At 38.9% G+C, this 19,109-nt stretch overlaps 1 protein-coding gene across 3 annotated transcripts in view; it reads right to left on the minus strand.

Moving 5' to 3' along the window:
- Window positions 1-305: 305 nt before the first annotated feature.
- The window catches only part of PKIB (cAMP-dependent protein kinase inhibitor beta), a 351,180-nt gene continuing 332,376 nt past the window's right edge, over window positions 306-19,109 (minus strand). For all 3 annotated transcript variants that reach the window (XM_053710778.1, XM_053710780.1, XM_053710779.1), the window contains one exon: window positions 306-1,125. In XM_053710778.1, coding sequence (XP_053566753.1) covers window positions 1,046-1,125 — 80 coding nt within the window. In that variant the 3' untranslated portion in view covers window positions 306-1,045. The remainder of the gene's footprint in view (window positions 1,126-19,109) is intronic.

A 19,109-nucleotide genomic window follows, 5' to 3' on the forward strand; every position in this document is an offset into this window, starting at 1 on the left:
TAAACAGTTGCTGTGGTCATAATACAGGATTTACATAACATGTTTTACTTTCACATACCTATCTGTAGGCATATTGTATTGTAATATACTGGTAAATGTACAGCAACTGCACAGAATGTTACTCCCAGCTGGGTTATAACTGCCTCATGTAAATGTGTTCATCTTGCTTAGAAATCAATTTATTATTTATAGCTAGGAGTATGTTTAAAAAAAAAATTATATAAAAAAATATTCCTCATGAGAAGATGTAAATTCAGATTTCCCCGTGGAATGTACATATAGAGAACACAATTACTACGCAAAACTGACATTTGCCAACATGTTTTTTTTTTGTTTTTTTTATTTTCATATCAAACTGAAATCACTAACATTGCTACATCGGTTGACAAAATGACACACAAAGGAATACAGTATTAACATTTCAGTTGCTAATGTCTGCCAATTTCCCCAAGCTTTTGAGATTATCAGTATTCCGGGCTCTTTTTTTTTTGCAATTCATTTTGAAAATAAGGCACAGGGGAAGATAATTGCCTTTATGCATTGGTCCAATTAGGAGATAAATGAAAACTCTTGTGTAATATATAAAAATGATAACCCAAATACTGTTGGAATCATATGACTACAAAATAAAATAAAAATATGAAACTATAGCTGTGGTGATACACCCTATATAATGTTGTAAGAATTAAAGGTACTATAATCAATATCCCTTATCATTCATCCTGTAGCAAAAGAAAAGTATATAATATAGATGTGTTTGTGATTGCAAACTACAATAGTATTGTAAATTATAACAATCTATACTTTATCATATAGCTCTTTCTCTAAAGAATTTAACTTTTCACCCTATATTTATTTAGAATAAAAAAAAAGTAAATTCCTAAATGAAGTCAGCGTGAGAATTGAGTGCTTATAGATAGAATGCACATACACGTGTTGCATAGTCCTCTTTCAGCCTTACAATTAGATCCCAGGCTCATTGTTCATTGAACAATTCAGAGCTTCAGCTCTCAATGTATATGTTTCCATCACATGATAACAAGTTTCAAGTTTCCTCAGGTTTTGCTTCCTGAGCTTCTGCTGGAGATTCTGAAGATGATCCTTCTCCAACTTCTGCACCTTCATCTAAAAAAAAAAGAAAAGGAAAAGGTCAAAATTCTGTATTTACCCAAGACAACAAGGATGCCTCATCATTGTAATTGCAGGATACATAGAAACATAGAATTTGAACCAAAAATGCCCATCAAGTCTACCCATAATACATGTTACTTTTTTCTTAGGATAGTCTTATGCATGTCCAAGGCATTTTTTAATTATTTTACAGTATTTGTGTTTACCACCTCTATTGGAAATTTATTCCATGAATTCATCACCCTGTCCCATATCTGCTACCCTCTAAGTTAAACTTGTGACCCCTTGTTTGGGCATTTTTTGTGGAAAATGCTTTCAGCGTCCACTTTATTAAGTCCCTTCATATATTTGAAGGTTTCTATCATGTCACCTCTTTCCCTTATCTCCTCTAAACCATACACATTTGATCATAGAGTCTTTCATTTTACGTTTTATATTTTAGACCATGTACCATTTTAGTAGCCCTCCTTTGGGCAGTTTCTAGTTTATTTATATCCTTCTGGAGATACTGGGGCCTATTTATGATGATGCGAGTGGACATGATCCGATATAGCGGATCATGTCCGCTGCACATCGATAAATGCAGACAGCATACGCTGTCGGCATTTATTATTGCACCAGCAGTTCTTGTGAACTGCTTGTGCAATGCTACCCCCTGCAGATTGGCCGCTAGCAGAGGGAGTCAATCAACCGCTCGTATTCGGAGTCAATCAACCGGTCGAAATCAACCGGGTTGATTTCTGTCCGCTGCCTCAGAGCAGGCGGACAGGTTATGGAGCAGCGGTCTGAAGGCTCGCCGGAAACACGGGGCATCAAGCTCCATACGGACCTTGATAAATTTGCCCCATGGTCTTCTGAACTGTACACAGTATTCCAGATGAGGCCTAACTAGTGATCTGAAGTGGCATAAGAACCCTGTTATTTCTGCTACTTATACCTCTCCCAGTTATTTGACTGGCTCTACTGGCTGCACTGCTGCATTGTGTACCAAATTTTAAATCATCTGAAATAGCAATTCCCAAGTCCATTTTTTCTTTAGTTACAGTGAGTAATGTACCATTGAGACTATAATTGGCCTTTGGGTTTTTGGATCCTATATGCATAATTTTGCTCTTGGTAATATTAAAATGTAGATCCCTTTATTTGCCCAGTCATCCAGTATTTTTAATATCACTATTCATTAACCTAAGTACCATAGCTGTAACACATAAATATTATTAGTTTAAGAAAATTAGAAGCAAGCATGCATATGGTATCAGATATAGTTTTTTGTTTTTAGGAATTTATTTGAAAATCTAGATTTACTGAATTCAAATGCAGCAAATCTTTGGAAATATTAGACCAACACATAATAAATATATGGACTTATAGAGAATATACACATATAACACACACATATTTCCTTAATATTGTGTCAATTACATTAGAAAAAAAAGGTAATGAGGAAAGTAATATTCTTCTTAAAATATCTAACTTGAAGGACCATTAAATACAGTAGAATTGCATAATCAACAAGTGCATAATAAATAGACAATGTCATAGAACGTAGTCTTATTATTAAGGGCTAGATTACAAATGGAGTGCTAAATTATCGCATGCCCGCAAACGGCAAATTTGCCTGTTTGCAGGCATGTGATAATTAACCAGCCATTACAAGTAGCTTGTTATTGCTACAGCGAGCTTGTGGTAGCAATTAGTGCTCCGAAAATTAACTAGAGATTAGATTTCTGGTTAATTTTCTAAAACTGACCCAAATGCCCTCAAAATAGAGGACATTATAGTTTTTTATTTAAATAAATAAATAATAACTACACTAGGCAGTTCTGGGGCTTTAAAGTTGGTAGGAGTAGGGTGTTAGAAACTTAAAAGTACCTTTACATTGTGGTGTATGGGAACTGTGTGTTCCCATAGACCACAATCTAAATATATATGTACAGTATCTCAAAAATTGAGTACACCCCTCACATGTCTGTAAATATTTTATTATATATTTTCATGTGACAACACTGAAGAAATGACACTTTGTTACAATGTAAAGTATTGAGTGTACAGCCTGTATGTGTAAATTTGCTGTCCCCTCAAAATAACTCAACACAAAGCCATTAATGTCTAAACCGTTGGCAACAAAAGTGAGTACACCCCTAAGAGGAAATGTACAAATTGGGCCCAAAGTGTCAATATTTTGTGTGGCCACCATTATTTTCCAGCACTGCCTTAACCCTCTTGGGCATAGAGTTCACTATAGCTTCACAGGTTGCTACTGGTGTCCTCTTCCACTCCTCCATGAGACCTTGCGCTCCCCCACCTTGCGCTCCCCCACCTTCCGTTTGAGGATGCCCCACAGATGCTCAATAGGGTTTAGGTCTGAAAACATGCTTGGCCAGTCCATCACCTTTACCCTCAGCTTCTTTAGCAAGGCAGTGCTCATCTTGGAGGTGTGTTTGAATACTGCCTTGCAGCCCAGTCTCTGAAGGGAGGGGATCATGCTCTGCTTCAGTATGTCACAGTGCATGTTGGCATTCATGGTTCCCTCAATGAACTGTAGCTCCCCAGTGCCGGCAGCACTCATGCAGGCCCAGACCATGACACTCCCATCACCATGCTTAACTGTAGGCAAGACACACTTGTCTTTGTACTCCTCACCGGGTTGCCGGCATACACGCCTGACACCATTTGAACCAAATAAGTTTATCTTGGTCTCATCAGACCACAGGACATAGTTCCAGTAATCCATGTCCTTAGTCTGCTTGTCTTCAGCAAACTGTTTGTGGACTTTCTTGTGCATCATCCTTAGAAGAGGCTTTCTTCTGGGACGACAGCCATGCAGACCAATTTGATGCAGTGTGCGGCGTATGCTCTGAGCACTGACAGGCTGACCCCCCACCCCTTCAACCTCTGCAGCAATGCTGGCAGCACTAATATGTCTATTTCCCAAAGACAACCTCTGCATATGACGCTGAGCACGTGCACTCAACTCCTTTGGTTGACCATGGCAAGGCTTGTTCTTAGTGGAACCTGTCCTGTGAAACCACTGTATGGTCTTGCCCACCGTGCTGCAGCTGAGTTTCAGGGTCTTGGCAATCTTCTTATAGCCTAGGCCATCTTTATGTAGAGCAACAATTCTTTTTTTCAGATCCTCAGAGAGTTCTTTGCCATGAGGTGCCATGTTGAACTTCCAGTGACCAGTATGAGAGAGTGTGAGAGCAATAACACCAAATTTAACACACCTGCTCCCCATTCACACCTGAGACCTTGTAACACTAAGGAGTCACATGACACTGGGGAGGGAAAATAGATAATTGGGCCCAATTTGGACATTTCCACTTAGGGGTGTACTCACGTTTGTTGCCAACTGTTTAGACATTAATGGCTGTGTATTTAGTTATTTTGAGGGGACAGCAAATTTACACTGTTATACAGGCTGTACACTCACTACTTTACATTGTAGCAAAGTGTCATTTCTTCATTGTTATCACATAAAAAGATATAATAAAATATTTACAAAAATGTGAGGGGTGTACTTACTTTTGTGAGATACTGTATATGATTATATACATAGATATTTACTGTATGTGTTAATATGTGTATATACACATATTAAAACATAAATATATATGTATATATTTATATATATTTTTAAAAATGCTGCCCATCGCTGTGCTACTTACCCCCTTTTCTGCGTGAAGTTCTGATGCCGTCTTTGACAGCATCACAACGAGGCTCCCATTGGAGCCTATGGAAGTGCGCTCTCGTGAGCCCAATGCTTTCTAGAAATGCAAACTTGAGCTCACGTTCGCATTGTAATTTACTTGTAATATCAGCGCACATTATCGTACACTGGTATTACAAAGTGTATGCAAGCAAAATTTAGTGCTCCACTTGTAATCTAGTCCTAAATGAGCAGAAGATTTAATTTTCTTTTAAATCTATAAATTTACTTTCATTTGCCAGTCTCCTGTATCATGTGACAGCCATCAGCCAGTCACAGACTCATTCATATATACACTTTGAACTCTTGCACATGCTAAATAATAACTGGTGCCACAGAAAGTGTGCATATAAAAAGGACTTTACTATTTGATAATAAGTAAATTAGAAAGTCGCTTAAAACTGTATACTCTATCTGAAATGTGAACGTTTCCTTTTTTACTTTATTGTCCCTTTAATCACATATAAAAAGCACAATTCAGGGTCATTTTATTGCATACAGTACGTGGGTAAAAAAAAGCAAAACCTTTATCTGGCACAGTTCACCATGGCATATTTTCCTTTCGATATTTCACTGTGACCTTATATCTGGCACATGGCTCCATGACACTTTTTCACAGTACTATACACTTTACCTGTCACTTTCCCTGTGAAAAACTTTAGATCAGAATCTCTGAACTCCAGTCCTCAAATGCCACTTACTGACCAGATTCTAAGGCTTTCCCTATCTGAGCAGACGTGAGTCAGCCACATTAAGTAGCAGCTGACCAGCTAGATAGATAATTACAACCTGGGTTGTTAGTGGTGCTTCAGGGTAGAACTGAGAAACACTAATTTCTGTGATACAATGAATGCATACATTAGTTACATCAGGGCAAAAAAATAAAGAAAGGACAAGAGCTAGAGTACCCCTTGCCAATGTTTCAGATACCCCCAGGGGTACTTGTACCACAGGTTAAGAAACAAGGCTCTATATTATTCTAGTTATGTACCACAATTTGGAAAGATCAAGGAAAAGGCTTGATAGAATCAGATTGGTATTACAGAGGGGGGAAACTTGTATGGGGGGAAACTTCCAAGTTAATGTAATATGAACCACCATCCTTTTCAATGAATAAATACTAATGCCTAGATTTAGAGTTTGGCGTTAGCTGTCAAAACCAGCGCTAGAGGCTCCTAACGCTGGTCTTGGGCTACCGCTGGTATTTAGAGTCGTGTAGGTAAGGGTCTAATGCTCACTTTCCAGCCGCGACTTTTCCATACCGCAGATCCCCCTACGCCAATTGGGTATCCTATCTTTTCAATGGGATCTTTCGCTGGTATTTAGAGTCTTGGCTGAAGTCTTTCTAACGCCGGTTCATAGAGCTCTTAACTACTGTGCTCTAAAGTACACTAACACCCATAAACTACCTATGTACCCCTAAACCGAGGTCCCCCCACATCGCCGCCACTCTAATAAAAAAATTTAACCCCTAATCTGCCGACCGCACACCGCCGCCACCTACGTTATCCCTATGTACCCCTAATCTGCTGCCCCTAACACCGCCGACCCCTATATTATATTTATTAACCCCTAATCTGCCACCCCAAACGTCGCCGCCACCTACCTACACTTATTAATCCCTAATCTGCCGACCGGACCTCACCGCTACTATAATAAAGTTATTAACCCCTAATCCGCCTCACTAACCCTATAATAAATAGTATTAACCCCTAATCTGCCCTCCCTAACATCGCCGACACCTAACTTCAAGTATTAACCCCTAATCTGCCGACCGGACCTCGCCGCTACTCTAATAAATGTATTAACCCCTAAAGCTGAGTCTAACCCTAACACTAACACCACCCTAAATTAAATATAATTTAAATCTAACGAAATAAAATAAATCTTATTAAATAAATTAATCCTATTTAAAGCTAAATACTTACCTGTAAAATAAACCCTAATATAGCTACAATATAACGAATAATTATATTGTAGCTATTTTAGGATAGCCAATCCGATTGAACTTGAATCTGATTGGCTGATTCAATCAGCCAATCAGATTTTTCCTACCTTAATTCCGATTGGCTGATAGAATCCTATCAGCCAATCGGAATTCGAGGGACGCTATCTTGGATGATGTCACTTAAAGGAACCTTCATTCGTCGGGAGTCGCCGGAAGAAGAGGATGGATCCGCGTCGGCTGCTTCAAGATGGTCCCGCTCCGCGCCGGATGGAAGAAGATAGAAGATGCTGTCTGGATGAAGATGTCTACCGGTCCGGATGCCCTCTTCTTGCCGGATAGGATGAAGACTTCGGACCCTCTTCTGGACCTCTTCTTGCCGGATAGGATGAAGACTTCGGACCCTCTTCTGGACGGATCGGTGATACCCGGCGTGGTGAAGATAAGGTAGGAAGATCTTCAGGGGCTTAGTGTTAGGTTTTTAAAGGGGGGTTTGGGTTAGATTAGGGGTATGTGGGTGGTGGGTTCTAATGTTGGGGGGGTATTGTATGTTTATTTAAATGCAAAAGAGCTGTTTTCTTTGGGGCATGCCCCGCAAAAGGCCCTTTTATGGGCTGGTAAGGTAAAAGAGCTGTTAATTTTTTATTTTAGAATAGGGTATGGCATTTTTTTTATTTTGGGGGGCTTTGTTATTTTTTTAGGGGGCTTAGAGTAGGTGTAATTAGTTTAAAATTCTTGTAATATTTTTTTATTTTTTGTAATTTAGTTTAGTTGATTTAATTGTAGATAATTGTAAGTAGTTTATTTAATTAATTTATTGATAGTGTAGTGTTAGGTTTAATTGTAACTTAGGTTAGGATTTATTTTACAGGTAATTTTGTAATTATTTTAACTAGGTAGCTATTAAATAGTTATTAACTATTTAATAGCTATTGTACCTAGTTAAAATAAATACAAAGTTGTCTGTAAAATAAATATAAATCCTAAAATAGCTACAATATAATTATTTGTTATATTGTAGCTATATTAGGGTTTATTTTACAGGTAAGTATTTAGCTTTAAATAGGATTAATTTTTTTAATAAGATTTATTTTATTTCGTTAGATTTAAATTATATTTAACTTAGGGGGTGTTAGTGTTAGGGTTAGACTTAGCTTTAGGGGTTAATACATTTATTATAGTAGCGGTGAGGTCCGGTCGGCAGATTAGGGGTTAATAAGTGTAGGTAAGGTAGCGGCAACGTTGGGGGGGGGCAGATTAGGGGTTAATAAATATTATGTAGGTGTCGGCGATGTTAGGGGCAGCAGATTAGGGGTACATAGGTATAATGTAGTTTGCAGCGTTGTGCGGTCGGCAGATTAGGGGTTAAAAAATTTAAATAGAGTGGTGGCGATGTGGGGGGACCTCGGTTTAGGGGTACATAGGTAATTTATGGGTGTTAGCATACTTTAGAGCACAGTAGTTAAGAGCTTTATGAACCGGCGTTAGCCCATAAAGCTCTTAACTCCTGACTTTTTTCTGCGGCTGGAGTCTTGTCGGTAGAGTTCTACCGCTCACTTCAGCCAAGACTCTAAATACCAGCGTTAGAAAGATCCCATTGAAAAGATAGGATACGCAATTGACGTAAGGGGATATGGGGTATGGAAAAGTCTTGGCTGGAAAGTGAGCGTTAGACCCTTACCTACAAGACTCTAAATACCAGCGGTCGGCCAAAACCAGCGTTAGGACCCCCTAACGCTGGTTTGGACGGCTAACGCAGAACTCTAAATCTAGGCGTATGGGTTTATTTTATAGGTAAGTATTTAGTTTTAAATAGGAATAATATAGTTAATGGTAGGAATATTTATTTAGATTTATTTCAATAATATTTAAGTTAGGGGGTGTTAGGTTAGACTTAGGTTTAGGGATTAATAACTTTAATATAGTGGCGGCGATGTTGGTGGCGGCAGATTAGGGGTTAATAATATAATGTAGGTGTCGGCGACATTGGGGAAGGCAGATTAGGGGTAATTAGATATAATGTAAGTGTCGGCGATGTTGGGGGCAGTAGATTAGGGGTTCATAAATATAATGTAGGTGGCGGCGGTGTCTGGAGCGGCAGATTAGGGGTTAAAATTTTTATTATAGTGTTTGTGATGCGGGGGGGCCTCGGTTTAGGGGTTAATAGGTAGTTTATGGGTGTTAGTATACTTTTTAGCACTTTAGTTATGAGTTTTATGCTACGGCGTTGTACCATGAAACTCATAACTACTGACTTTTAAATGTGTTAGGACTCTTGACAGGGTAGGCTGTACCGCTCACTTTTAGGCCTCCCAGGATAGACTTGTAATATCAGCGCTATGGAAGTCCCATAGAAAAAAGACTTTACGAAGTTTACGTAAGTCATTTTGCGGTAAGGCCAAACAAGTGTGCGGTACACCTAAACCTGCAAGACTCGTAATTCCAGCGGTCGTAAAAAAGCAGCGTTAGGACCTCTTAATGCTGCTTTTTTACCCTAACGCACAACTCGTAATCTAGCCGAAAGATAGCAGCATCTTTATTTTTTAATAAAATAACTTTACTAGGCAGTATTTTGGGGGTAAAGTCTTCATTATGGGATCTATTCTCTGGTTCTTTGCGTTCCTGAGAAAATTAAGGTCAACAGATCTATGTTGCCTAGTGATCAGCTTATCTAGTTAGCATATTGGAAGCGTGGAGTTTATTTCCAACTGTGGTTGCTTGCTTCTATCGGCAGTCTGTTTTGCACTTCCTTCCTCTCTTGAAGTTGGAGATTTCACACCACTCTGAAGTTGAAATCCTCAAAATTCATCCCGATTTTTATCCAGTTAGGAAATGTGAGTCTTCTACCAATGCATTTATGTCATGTAGTTATGTTTCTGACCCAGATAAATGTTGGTAGGGTGCAGTGCAGTCTTTTCAAAAGGCTTGGTTTCAATCCTTCTGAAATTCCTAGGTTTGGAATTTCATTATCAGAGGTGTCTTGGAACTACCTGCAATTTGTAAGCTTTTCAGGTTTGTCCTTCTTTCTGTCTGACATTGTTTTGACTTTAGCCTTCTTCTACCAGAGGGTTCTGTAGTAATGAACAAGGTCACTCACATCAGCCATTGTGACTCAGCGGGTGGTTGAACAGCCTTGCAAGTTATAGGTTGGTAGTTTGACTCCAGCGACAGTTGTTAGGTTTTCATGTGGCATCTCCTTATTTTAAATCCTAAACCTGGAAGTTTTACGATTATCTTTTAATATCCATCAGGGTTTCTTTCTGTTTTTTTTTTCTCAACTGGCCAGCGGATCATCTGAGTTGTTAGACACAACTTTCTGGAAAGGGTCTCTAACTCTGAAGATTTTTGGTTAGTTATTTTTTTGGGGGATAAAAAGTTAAACGTTAAGTCTGATCCTCCTATTTCCTATATTTGGGTGAGGTTGAGAGATTGTCTGCAGCTGTGATGGACATCCTAGCAGTCCCCTGATTATCAGATGATTGATTGTTAAACAATTGCCCTTATTCCAAGGGTGCTTGTCCAGGAATAATATACCACAATATTATTTGTTCGGGCTTGAAATCGGAGAGTGAGCTGTAAGATCTAAGCCAGATGTTCAGTGCTCCACCATGGCATTTTTCCTTGGGCCAAAGTTTCTTGCTTGAGTGAAGTCTGGACAGCTCAGTTAGTAGAGCATTAGATTTTTCTTCTATGAGTGCAGTGTTCAAGTCCTTTGTTTGGGCGAGCAGTTTTTGCCAATTTTCAGTCTCTAATTTGATGGTTTGGAGATTCATCCTATCTCTGCTAAAATATTTATATCAGGTTTGTCTGCCAGTCTCTTGTGGAAATGTGTATCTATTCAAGTAATACATTTGGGGTTGTGTGTGGCATTCCATTAGTTTCCTTGAATCCTTCCATTCCTTCAGGATGATGTAGATAAGGGCTTATTGGCCAACATTCCAAGTGTTTTAATTTGGGCCGTTACAGTTTTATTACATAGGAGTTTTGTGTATTTTACATATTTTCAGGTTTTTGTTCAAGTCTTCGTCAGTTGGACCTGTAGTTAAGTCTGTTTTTCCTATGGAAGTTTTTTTGTATAGTGTCATCTGCCTTTTGTACCTTTACATACACTAGATATTGTAGTTCTATAGCTTCACCCTTGGGATTTGTCGACTGAGTTCTTTGCAGATCCAGTTGCGTGTTCTGCATATTGGTTGTCTTTTTTTGATACATTTTATTTGTTGGGTTTTGTCTTGGTGGAGACAGTTTTGGGAAGGAAGGTCTTTCTGGAGTTGTTCCTAGTAAATAGGACTTCACAGCTTGGGTATTAGTTCCTACAAGTAAAGATTTTTGTTGACTATTACCATTTATTTATTCTTACCTGATAAATTCCTTTCTTTCTTGGTAATGACAGTCCACGAACCTGCCTATTTTTTACTAGCTGGCAGCAGTTCTTGTTTGCACCTCTTTACCCTACCATCTTTTTTACTTCTTCCTCCTTTCCATTGCTTTATGTACTACTGGGAGAGAGAGGGAAGTAGGAGGGATACTTACGGCTAGATTATGAGTTTTTGTCGGTAAGGCTTGCGGTGCTAACGCTCAGTTCCAGCTCACCACTCACCTACAAACAACGCTTGTATTACACGTTTTTTTCAACCCAGCTTTAGCCTCTAAAAAGTGAGCGGAGAGCAAAATTTAGCTCCACATCTGACCTCAATACCAGCGCTGCTTACGGTAGCGGTAAGCTGGCTAAACATGCTCGTGCACGATTTCCCCATAGGAAACAATGGGGCAAATTCAGCTGAAAAAAACCTAACACCTGCAAAAAAGCAGCGTTCAGCTCCTAACCCAGCCCCATTGTTTCCTAGGGGAAATACATTTTATATCTACACCTAACACCCTAACATGAACCCCGAGTCTAAACACCCCTAATCTTACACTTATTAACCCCTAATCTGCTGCCGCCGACATCGGGGCCACCTGCATTATATTATTAACCCCTAATCTGCCGCTCTGGACACCGCCGCCACCTACATTATACTTATGAACACCTAATCTGCTGCCCCCAACATCGCCGACACCTACATTATAGTTATTAACCTCTAATCTGCCCCCCCAATGTCGCCGCAACTATATTAAATTTATTAACGCCTAATCTGCCGCCGCCAACGTCGCTGCCACTATACTAAAGTTATTAACCCCTAAACCTAAGTCTAACCCTAACCCTAACACCCCCTAACTTAAATATAATTTAAATACAACTAAATAAATTTACTAGTATTAACTACATTATTCCTATTTAAAACTAAATACTTACCTATAAAATAAACTCTAAGCTAGCTACAATATAACTAATAGTTACATTGTAGCTAGCTTAGGGTTTATTTTTATTTTACAGGCAACTTTGTATTTATTTTAACTAGGTACAATAGTTATTAAATAGTTAACTATTTAATAACTACCTAGCTAAAATAAATACAAATTTACCTGTAAAATAAACACTAAGCTAAGTTACAATTACACCTAACCCTACACTATAATTAAATTAATTACCTAAACTAAATACAATTAATTACAATTAAATTAAATAAACTAAAGTACGAAAAAAATCCCCCTAATAAAATAAAAAGCCCCCCAAAATAAAAAAAAATCCTTACCCTATACTAAATTACAAATAGCCCTTAAAAGGGCCTTTTGTGGGGCATTGCCCCAAAGTAATCCGCTCTTTTACCTGTAAAAAAGTATACAATACCCCCACAACATTAAAACCACCACCCACACACCCAACCCTACTCTAAAACCCACCCAATCCCCCCTTAATAAAACCTAACACTACCCCCTTGAAGATCACCCTACCTTGAGACGTCTTCACCTAGCCGGGCACAAGTGGTCCTCCAGAGGGGCAGAAGTCCTCATCCGATCCGGGCAGAAGAGGACCTCCAGACGGCCAGAAGTTTTCATCCAGGGGGCATCGTCTATCTTCATCCATCCGGAGAGGAGCGGGTCCATCTTGAAGCCAGCCGATGCAGAGCATCAATCCAGACCGACGACTAGCCGACGAATGACGGTTCCTTTGAATGACATCATCCAAGATGGCATCTCTTGAATTACGATTGGCTGATAGGATTCTATCAGCCAATCGGAATTAAGGTAGGAAAAATCCTATTGGCTGATGCAATCAGCCAATAAAATCGAGCAAGCATTCTATTGGCTGATTGGAACAGCCAATAGAATGCAAGCTCAATCCTATTGGCTGATTGGATTCCATCAGCCAATAGGATTTGTCCTACCTTAATTCCGATTGGCTGATAGGATTCTATCAGCCAATCGGAATTCAAGGGACGCCATCTTGGATGACGTCATTTAAAGGAACCGTCATTCGTCTGGTAGTCGTCGGTCTGGATGGATGCTCCGCGTCGGCTGGCTTCAAGATGGACCCGCTCCGGATGGATGAAGATAGAAGATGCCGCCTGGATGAAAACTTCTGGCCGTCTGGAGGTCCTCTTCCGCCCGGATCGGATGAAGACTTCTGCCCCTCTGGAGGACCACTTGTGCCCGGATGGGTGAAGACGTCTCAAGGTAGGGTTATCTTCAAGGGGGTAGTGTTAGGTTTTATTAAGGGGGATTGGGTGGGTTTTAGAGTAGGATTGGGTGTGTGGGTGGTGGGTTTTAATGTTGGGGGTTATTGTATTTTTTTTTACAGGTGAAAGAGCTGATTACTTTGGGGCAATGCCCCGCAAAAGGCCCTTTTAAGGGCTATTTGTAATTTAGTATAGGGTAGGGAATTTTTTTATTTTGGGGGGCTTTTTTGTTTTATTAGGGGGATTAGATTAGGTGTAATTAATTTAAAATTTGTAATTATTTTTTTATTTTCTGTAATTTAGTGTTTGTTTTTTTCGTACTTTAGTTTATTTAATTTAATTGTAATTAATTGTAGTTAGTTTAGGTAATTAATTTAATTATAGTGTAGTGTTAGGTGTAATTGTAACTAAGGTTAGAGTTTATTTTACAGGTAAATTTGTATTTATTTTAGCTAGGTAATTATTATATAGTTAATAACTATTTAATAACTATTGTACCTAGTTAAAATAAATACAAAGTTGCCTGTAAAATAAAAATAAACCCGAAGATGGCTACAATGTAATTATTAGTTATATTGTAGCTAGCTTAGGGTTTATTTTACAGGTAAGTATTTAGTTTTAAATAGGAATAATTTAGGTAATAATAGTAATTTTATTTCGTTTTATTTAAATTATATTTAAGTGAGGGGGGTTAGGGTTAGACTTAGATTTAGGGGTTAATACATTTAGTATAGTGGCAGCGACATTGGGGCGGCAGATTAGGGGTTAATAAATGTAGGTAGGTGTCGGCGATGTTAGGGATGGCAGATTAGGGGTTAATAATATTTAACTAGTGTTTGCAAGGCGAGAGTGCGGTGGCTTAGGGGTTAATACATTTATTTAAGTGGCGGCGATGTCCGGTTGGCAGATTAGGGGTTAAAAATTTTATTTTAGTATTTGCAATGTGGGAGGGCCTCGGTTTTGGTGTTAGCCCATAAAACTCTTAACTACTGACTTTTAAATGCGGTAGGAGTCTTGACAGGAGAGGGTGTACCACTCACTTTCTCCAAGACTCGTAATACCGGCGTTAGGCAAATCCCATTAAAAAGATTGGATACACAATTGACGTAAGGGGATTTGCGGTATGCTCGAGTCGCGGAATAAAAGTGAGCAGTACACCTGTACCTGCCAGACTTGTAATACCAGCGGGCGTTAAAAAGCAGCTTTGGGACCTTTCAACGCTGCATTTTAAGGCTAACGCAAGACTCGTAATCTAGGCGTTAGTTTGTTGTGGAGTGTCTTGAATTCCCACAAGTAAGGATTTTCGTGGACTATCACCACCAAGTAAGAAAGAAATGTATCAGGTAAAAATAAATTATGTTTTTTTATATACATAGCTTCTATAATGCTTTGTTTGATCTGAGTAATCCCTTGTTTTATTTTTACTTATACTTTGTACTCAACAGTGTTATGATATAGACTCTCTTTTCTTTGCGGTACTGACAAGGAGTGCAACGCTTTAATAGAAAGAAGTTTGGAAGTTTCTATCTTGTTAAATTAGGTGTGATTGGGATAAACATCAAAACCATTTTGAATAGAAATAAAAAACTGATCATTTTCTTTTTAACAAAAAAATAAAATCTATGCTATTATAATAATGTATTAATAATTTCTCCCAATCTAAACCATGCTGGATGCTGTCCTTTTTACTGTAATTCATAATGTATTTATCTCAGGTCCCAGTTTAGTACTCTTGCAAAACACTATTAAGAGATTCTCATTTCCACTTTAAATCATGCTATTAAAAGTATAGGATGTCTTCCATTATGTACAATACTGGATTTGTGATGCTTTTCTAAAAGAAAAATCTCATATTACGTTTGTGTTACAGTACACCAAGGGTAGGGTGTAAATGCTGAACACAAGATAATTGAGACAGCATCAGTTTCAGAGTAGAAATCGTACACCTCTGCAAACTCTGCAGATTATCTGTGTCACTGATTCTATAATTAAGCCAAGGACACGTAAAAAGGAAATTTAAGGGAAATAGTATGTTGAATACTACTGTGTGATTGCAATTCATTAAAGGGGCAGTAAAGTCAGAATTTAACTTTCATGATACAGAGATAGCATGCAGCTTTAAATAACTTTGCAATTTATTTCTATTATCTAATTTGCTTTATTTCTTTGGAATCCTTTGTTGAAAAGCATATCTAGGAAGGCTCATCATCGGCAATGCATTACTGGGATTTCCTGCTGATTGGTGGCTTCACATACTGTAATATGCTTCTTGTCATTGGCTCACCCAATTGCTTATCTAGCTCCCAGAAGTACTTTGCTGCTCCTTCAACAAAGGATACCAAGAAATTGAAGAAAATTTGATGCAAAAGTAAATTGGAAAGTTGTTTTAAATTATATTCTCAATCTGAATCCTAAAGGGACATAAAACCCAATATTTTTCTTCAAGTATCTAAAGTAATTAGCAAATCCCAAGTAGGGAAGTAGTAGTATTTTTTCATTTTAAATTCTTAATGCCCTAGAAATTATTTAGATATTCTTTAATTTAAGACCTTTTCTATAAAATTGTCTAGATAAATGATAGATCTGTAATAAGTGCACAATACATGGATATACCTAAGCCTTCTGTCCCATTACCAGATTCTTCACATGCAAAGGAATATGAGGGCTTTTTCCTTGTAGATTACATTATTCTAGATCATAGGGTTCTTATACTAAAAAAAAAATCACTACCTGTGATGCAGATTATCGTCATTCCACTGTGAACATCTGCAGAGTTAGTCACCAGGAAATGGTCCAGAGATAGTCCCTAGCTTGCACCCTGTATAAATTACAGAGCCTTGGGATGCTGCATTTAAAGGGATATAAAACCCTTTTTTTCTATCATGATTGAGATAGATCATACAATTTTAAACAACTTTCCAATTTACTTCTATTATCAAATTTTCTTTGTTTTCTTGTTATGCTTTGTTGAAAAGCAGGAAGGTAAGTACAGGAGTGTGTACGTGTCTGCACTACTTTATGGCAGCAATTTTGCAACAATGTTGTGCATTAGCAAGAGCACTTGATGGCAGCACTATTTCCTATCACGTAGTCCTTCAAACATGTGCACTACCTATCTAGATATATCTTCAACAAAGAATAGCAAGTGAACAAATTTTATGATAGAAGTACATTTTAAACGTATTGTATTCTCTATCTGAATCATGAAAGAAAGAAAAAAGTGTTTCATGTTCCTTTAAAGAGATAATGAACTGAGGGTCATGTGCCAATCTTGAATGCAGGTCACTATATTAAAAATAATCACCTGCAACTATAGACACAATTTTAGTTTGAAAACACTGAAGGCATTGCTGCCTTACACCAGTGCTGGTGCAGAGAGCGATAGGGGCTCAGTCAGAACAGATTCAAGCAGGTTTAACTTGTTTTAAACATTTTTGATACTAAGTGGTCAATTTATCAAGTGCCGGGCAGACATGAATCGATGTAGCGAATTATGTCCTCCCGACATCTCTAAATGCCGAAAGCATACTCTGTCGGCATTTAACATTGCACAAGCATTTCTTGTGGCGGACAAGTTAAGGAGCAGTGGTCTTATGACCCCTGCTTCTTAACTCACGTTTGCCGCGAGCCAGAAACAATGGGCTTAGAAAGCAGCATCCACTGCTTGTTAAATCTACCCCCAAGTGTTTTAACATTTATAACATTTATATATATTTGATCAGGGGCGGACTAATCAGCCGGGCAAATAGGACCTGGACCCAGGGAAGAAACTACAGGGGGTGCAGAGGTCGCAATTTTTTTTTTTTACAATAAAAAACATTGACCTGCCACTGCCTGCACTGATATCATGTGAGTGTGACATGATGCTTCACTAGTGTCTCTGACTACAGGGGTTAGTGTTTCTGTTTTACCCATTGGTGTTTATGTATGTATGTATGTATGTGACTGTGTGTGTATTTATGCCTCTGCCTGGACCAAGGGCCCAGCATGTAGGGAGGCCCACAAATGGCATCTCCATGGGTCCTGGTGTGCTGCTTAAGCTGGGGTTGATAGCTACCCTATAATTAACTAAGCAGTTAAAGGGACACTGAACCCACATTTTTTTCTTTCGTGATTCAGATAGAGCATGCAATTTTAAGCAACTTTCTAATTTACTCCTATTATCAAATTTTCTTCATTCTCTTGGTATCTTTATTTGAACACAGTGTGTTGTTCTTGCTGATTGGTGGATAAATTCACCAACCAATAAACAAGTGCTTTCCATGGTTCTGAACCAAAAAAAAAATGCTTAAATGCCTTCTTTTTCAAATAAAGAAAGCAAGAGAATGAAGAAAAATTGATAATAAGAGTAAATTAGAAAGTTGCTTAAATTTGCATGCTTTATCTGAATCACAAAAGAAAAAAATTGGGTTCAGTGTCCCTTTAAGTGTGTGTTTAGTGGAGTCCCTGACCCCAGAGTGTGGGCCTTATGCCTGGATGTGGGGTTTGTTGCTCGGGGGCCCTAAAGTGTGGGGAGTTCCTGTTGGGAGTCTGTCATTGTGAGGGTCATAGAGTGGGGGGACTGGCCTTGGAGGTCCTTGACATTGGAGGTTTTGGTCCTGGAGGTTGGGGGGCCTGGAGGGGGGCAGCGTAGGGAGGCTACCATATTTATTTGCATACATTTGAATACATTTGGGTCAGTGTGAGACAGTGGGGGCCCTTCCCTAATTTTCGCTGGGGCCCTGATTGGTTTTAAGTCCGCCCCTGTATTTGATTGAAATAAATCTACCCCCAAGTGTTTTAACATTTATAATAGCTGCTCTTACAAATATACAGTATCCCACAAAAGTGAGTACACCCCTCACATTTTTGTAAATATTTTATTATATCTTTTCATGTGACAACACTGAAGAAATGACACTTTGCTACAATGTAAAGTAGTGAGTGTACAGCCTGTATAACAGTGTAAATTTGCTGTCCCCTCAAAATAACTCAACACACAGTCATTAATGTCTAAACGGTTGGCAACAAAAGTGAGTACACCTCTAAGTGGAAATGTCTAAATTGGGCCCAATTAGCCATTTTCCTTCCCGGGTGTCATGTGACTTGTTAGTGTTACAAGGTCTCAGGTGTGAATGGGGAGCAGGTGTGTTAAATTTGGTGTTATCGCTCTCACACTCTCTCATATTGGTCACTGGAAGTTCAACATGGCACCTCATGGCAAAGAACTCTCTGAGGATCTGAAAAAAAGAATTGTTGCTCTACATAAAGATGGCCTAGGCTATAAGAAGATTGCCAAGACCCTGAAACTGAGCTGCAGCACGGTAGGCAAGACCATACAGCGGTTTCACAGGACTGGTTCCACTCAGAACAGGCCTCACCATGGTCGACCAAGGAAGTTGAGTGCACGTGCTCAGCATCATATCCAGATAAGTATGAGTGCTGCCAGCATTGCTGCAGAGGTTGAAGGGGTGGGGGGTCAGCTTGTCAGTGCTCAGACTATATGCAGCCCACTGCATCAAATTGGTCTGCATGGCTGTCGTCCCAGAAGGAAACCTCTTCTAAAGAGGATGCACAAAAAAGCCAGCAAACAGTTTGCTGAAGTCAAGCAGACTAAGGACATGGATTACTGGAACCATGTCCTGTGGTCCAATGAGACCAAGATAAACTTTTTTGGTTCAGATGGTGTCAAGCGTGTGTGGCGGCAACCAGGTGAGGAGTACAATGACAAGTGTGTCTTGCCTACAGTCAAGCATGGTTGTGGGAGTGTCATGGTCTGGGCCTG

The sequence above is a fragment of the Bombina bombina genome, chromosome 4 (genome assembly GCF_027579735.1).
Source record: "Bombina bombina isolate aBomBom1 chromosome 4, aBomBom1.pri, whole genome shotgun sequence".
Classification (NCBI taxonomy): Eukaryota; Metazoa; Chordata; class Amphibia; order Anura; family Bombinatoridae; genus Bombina; species Bombina bombina.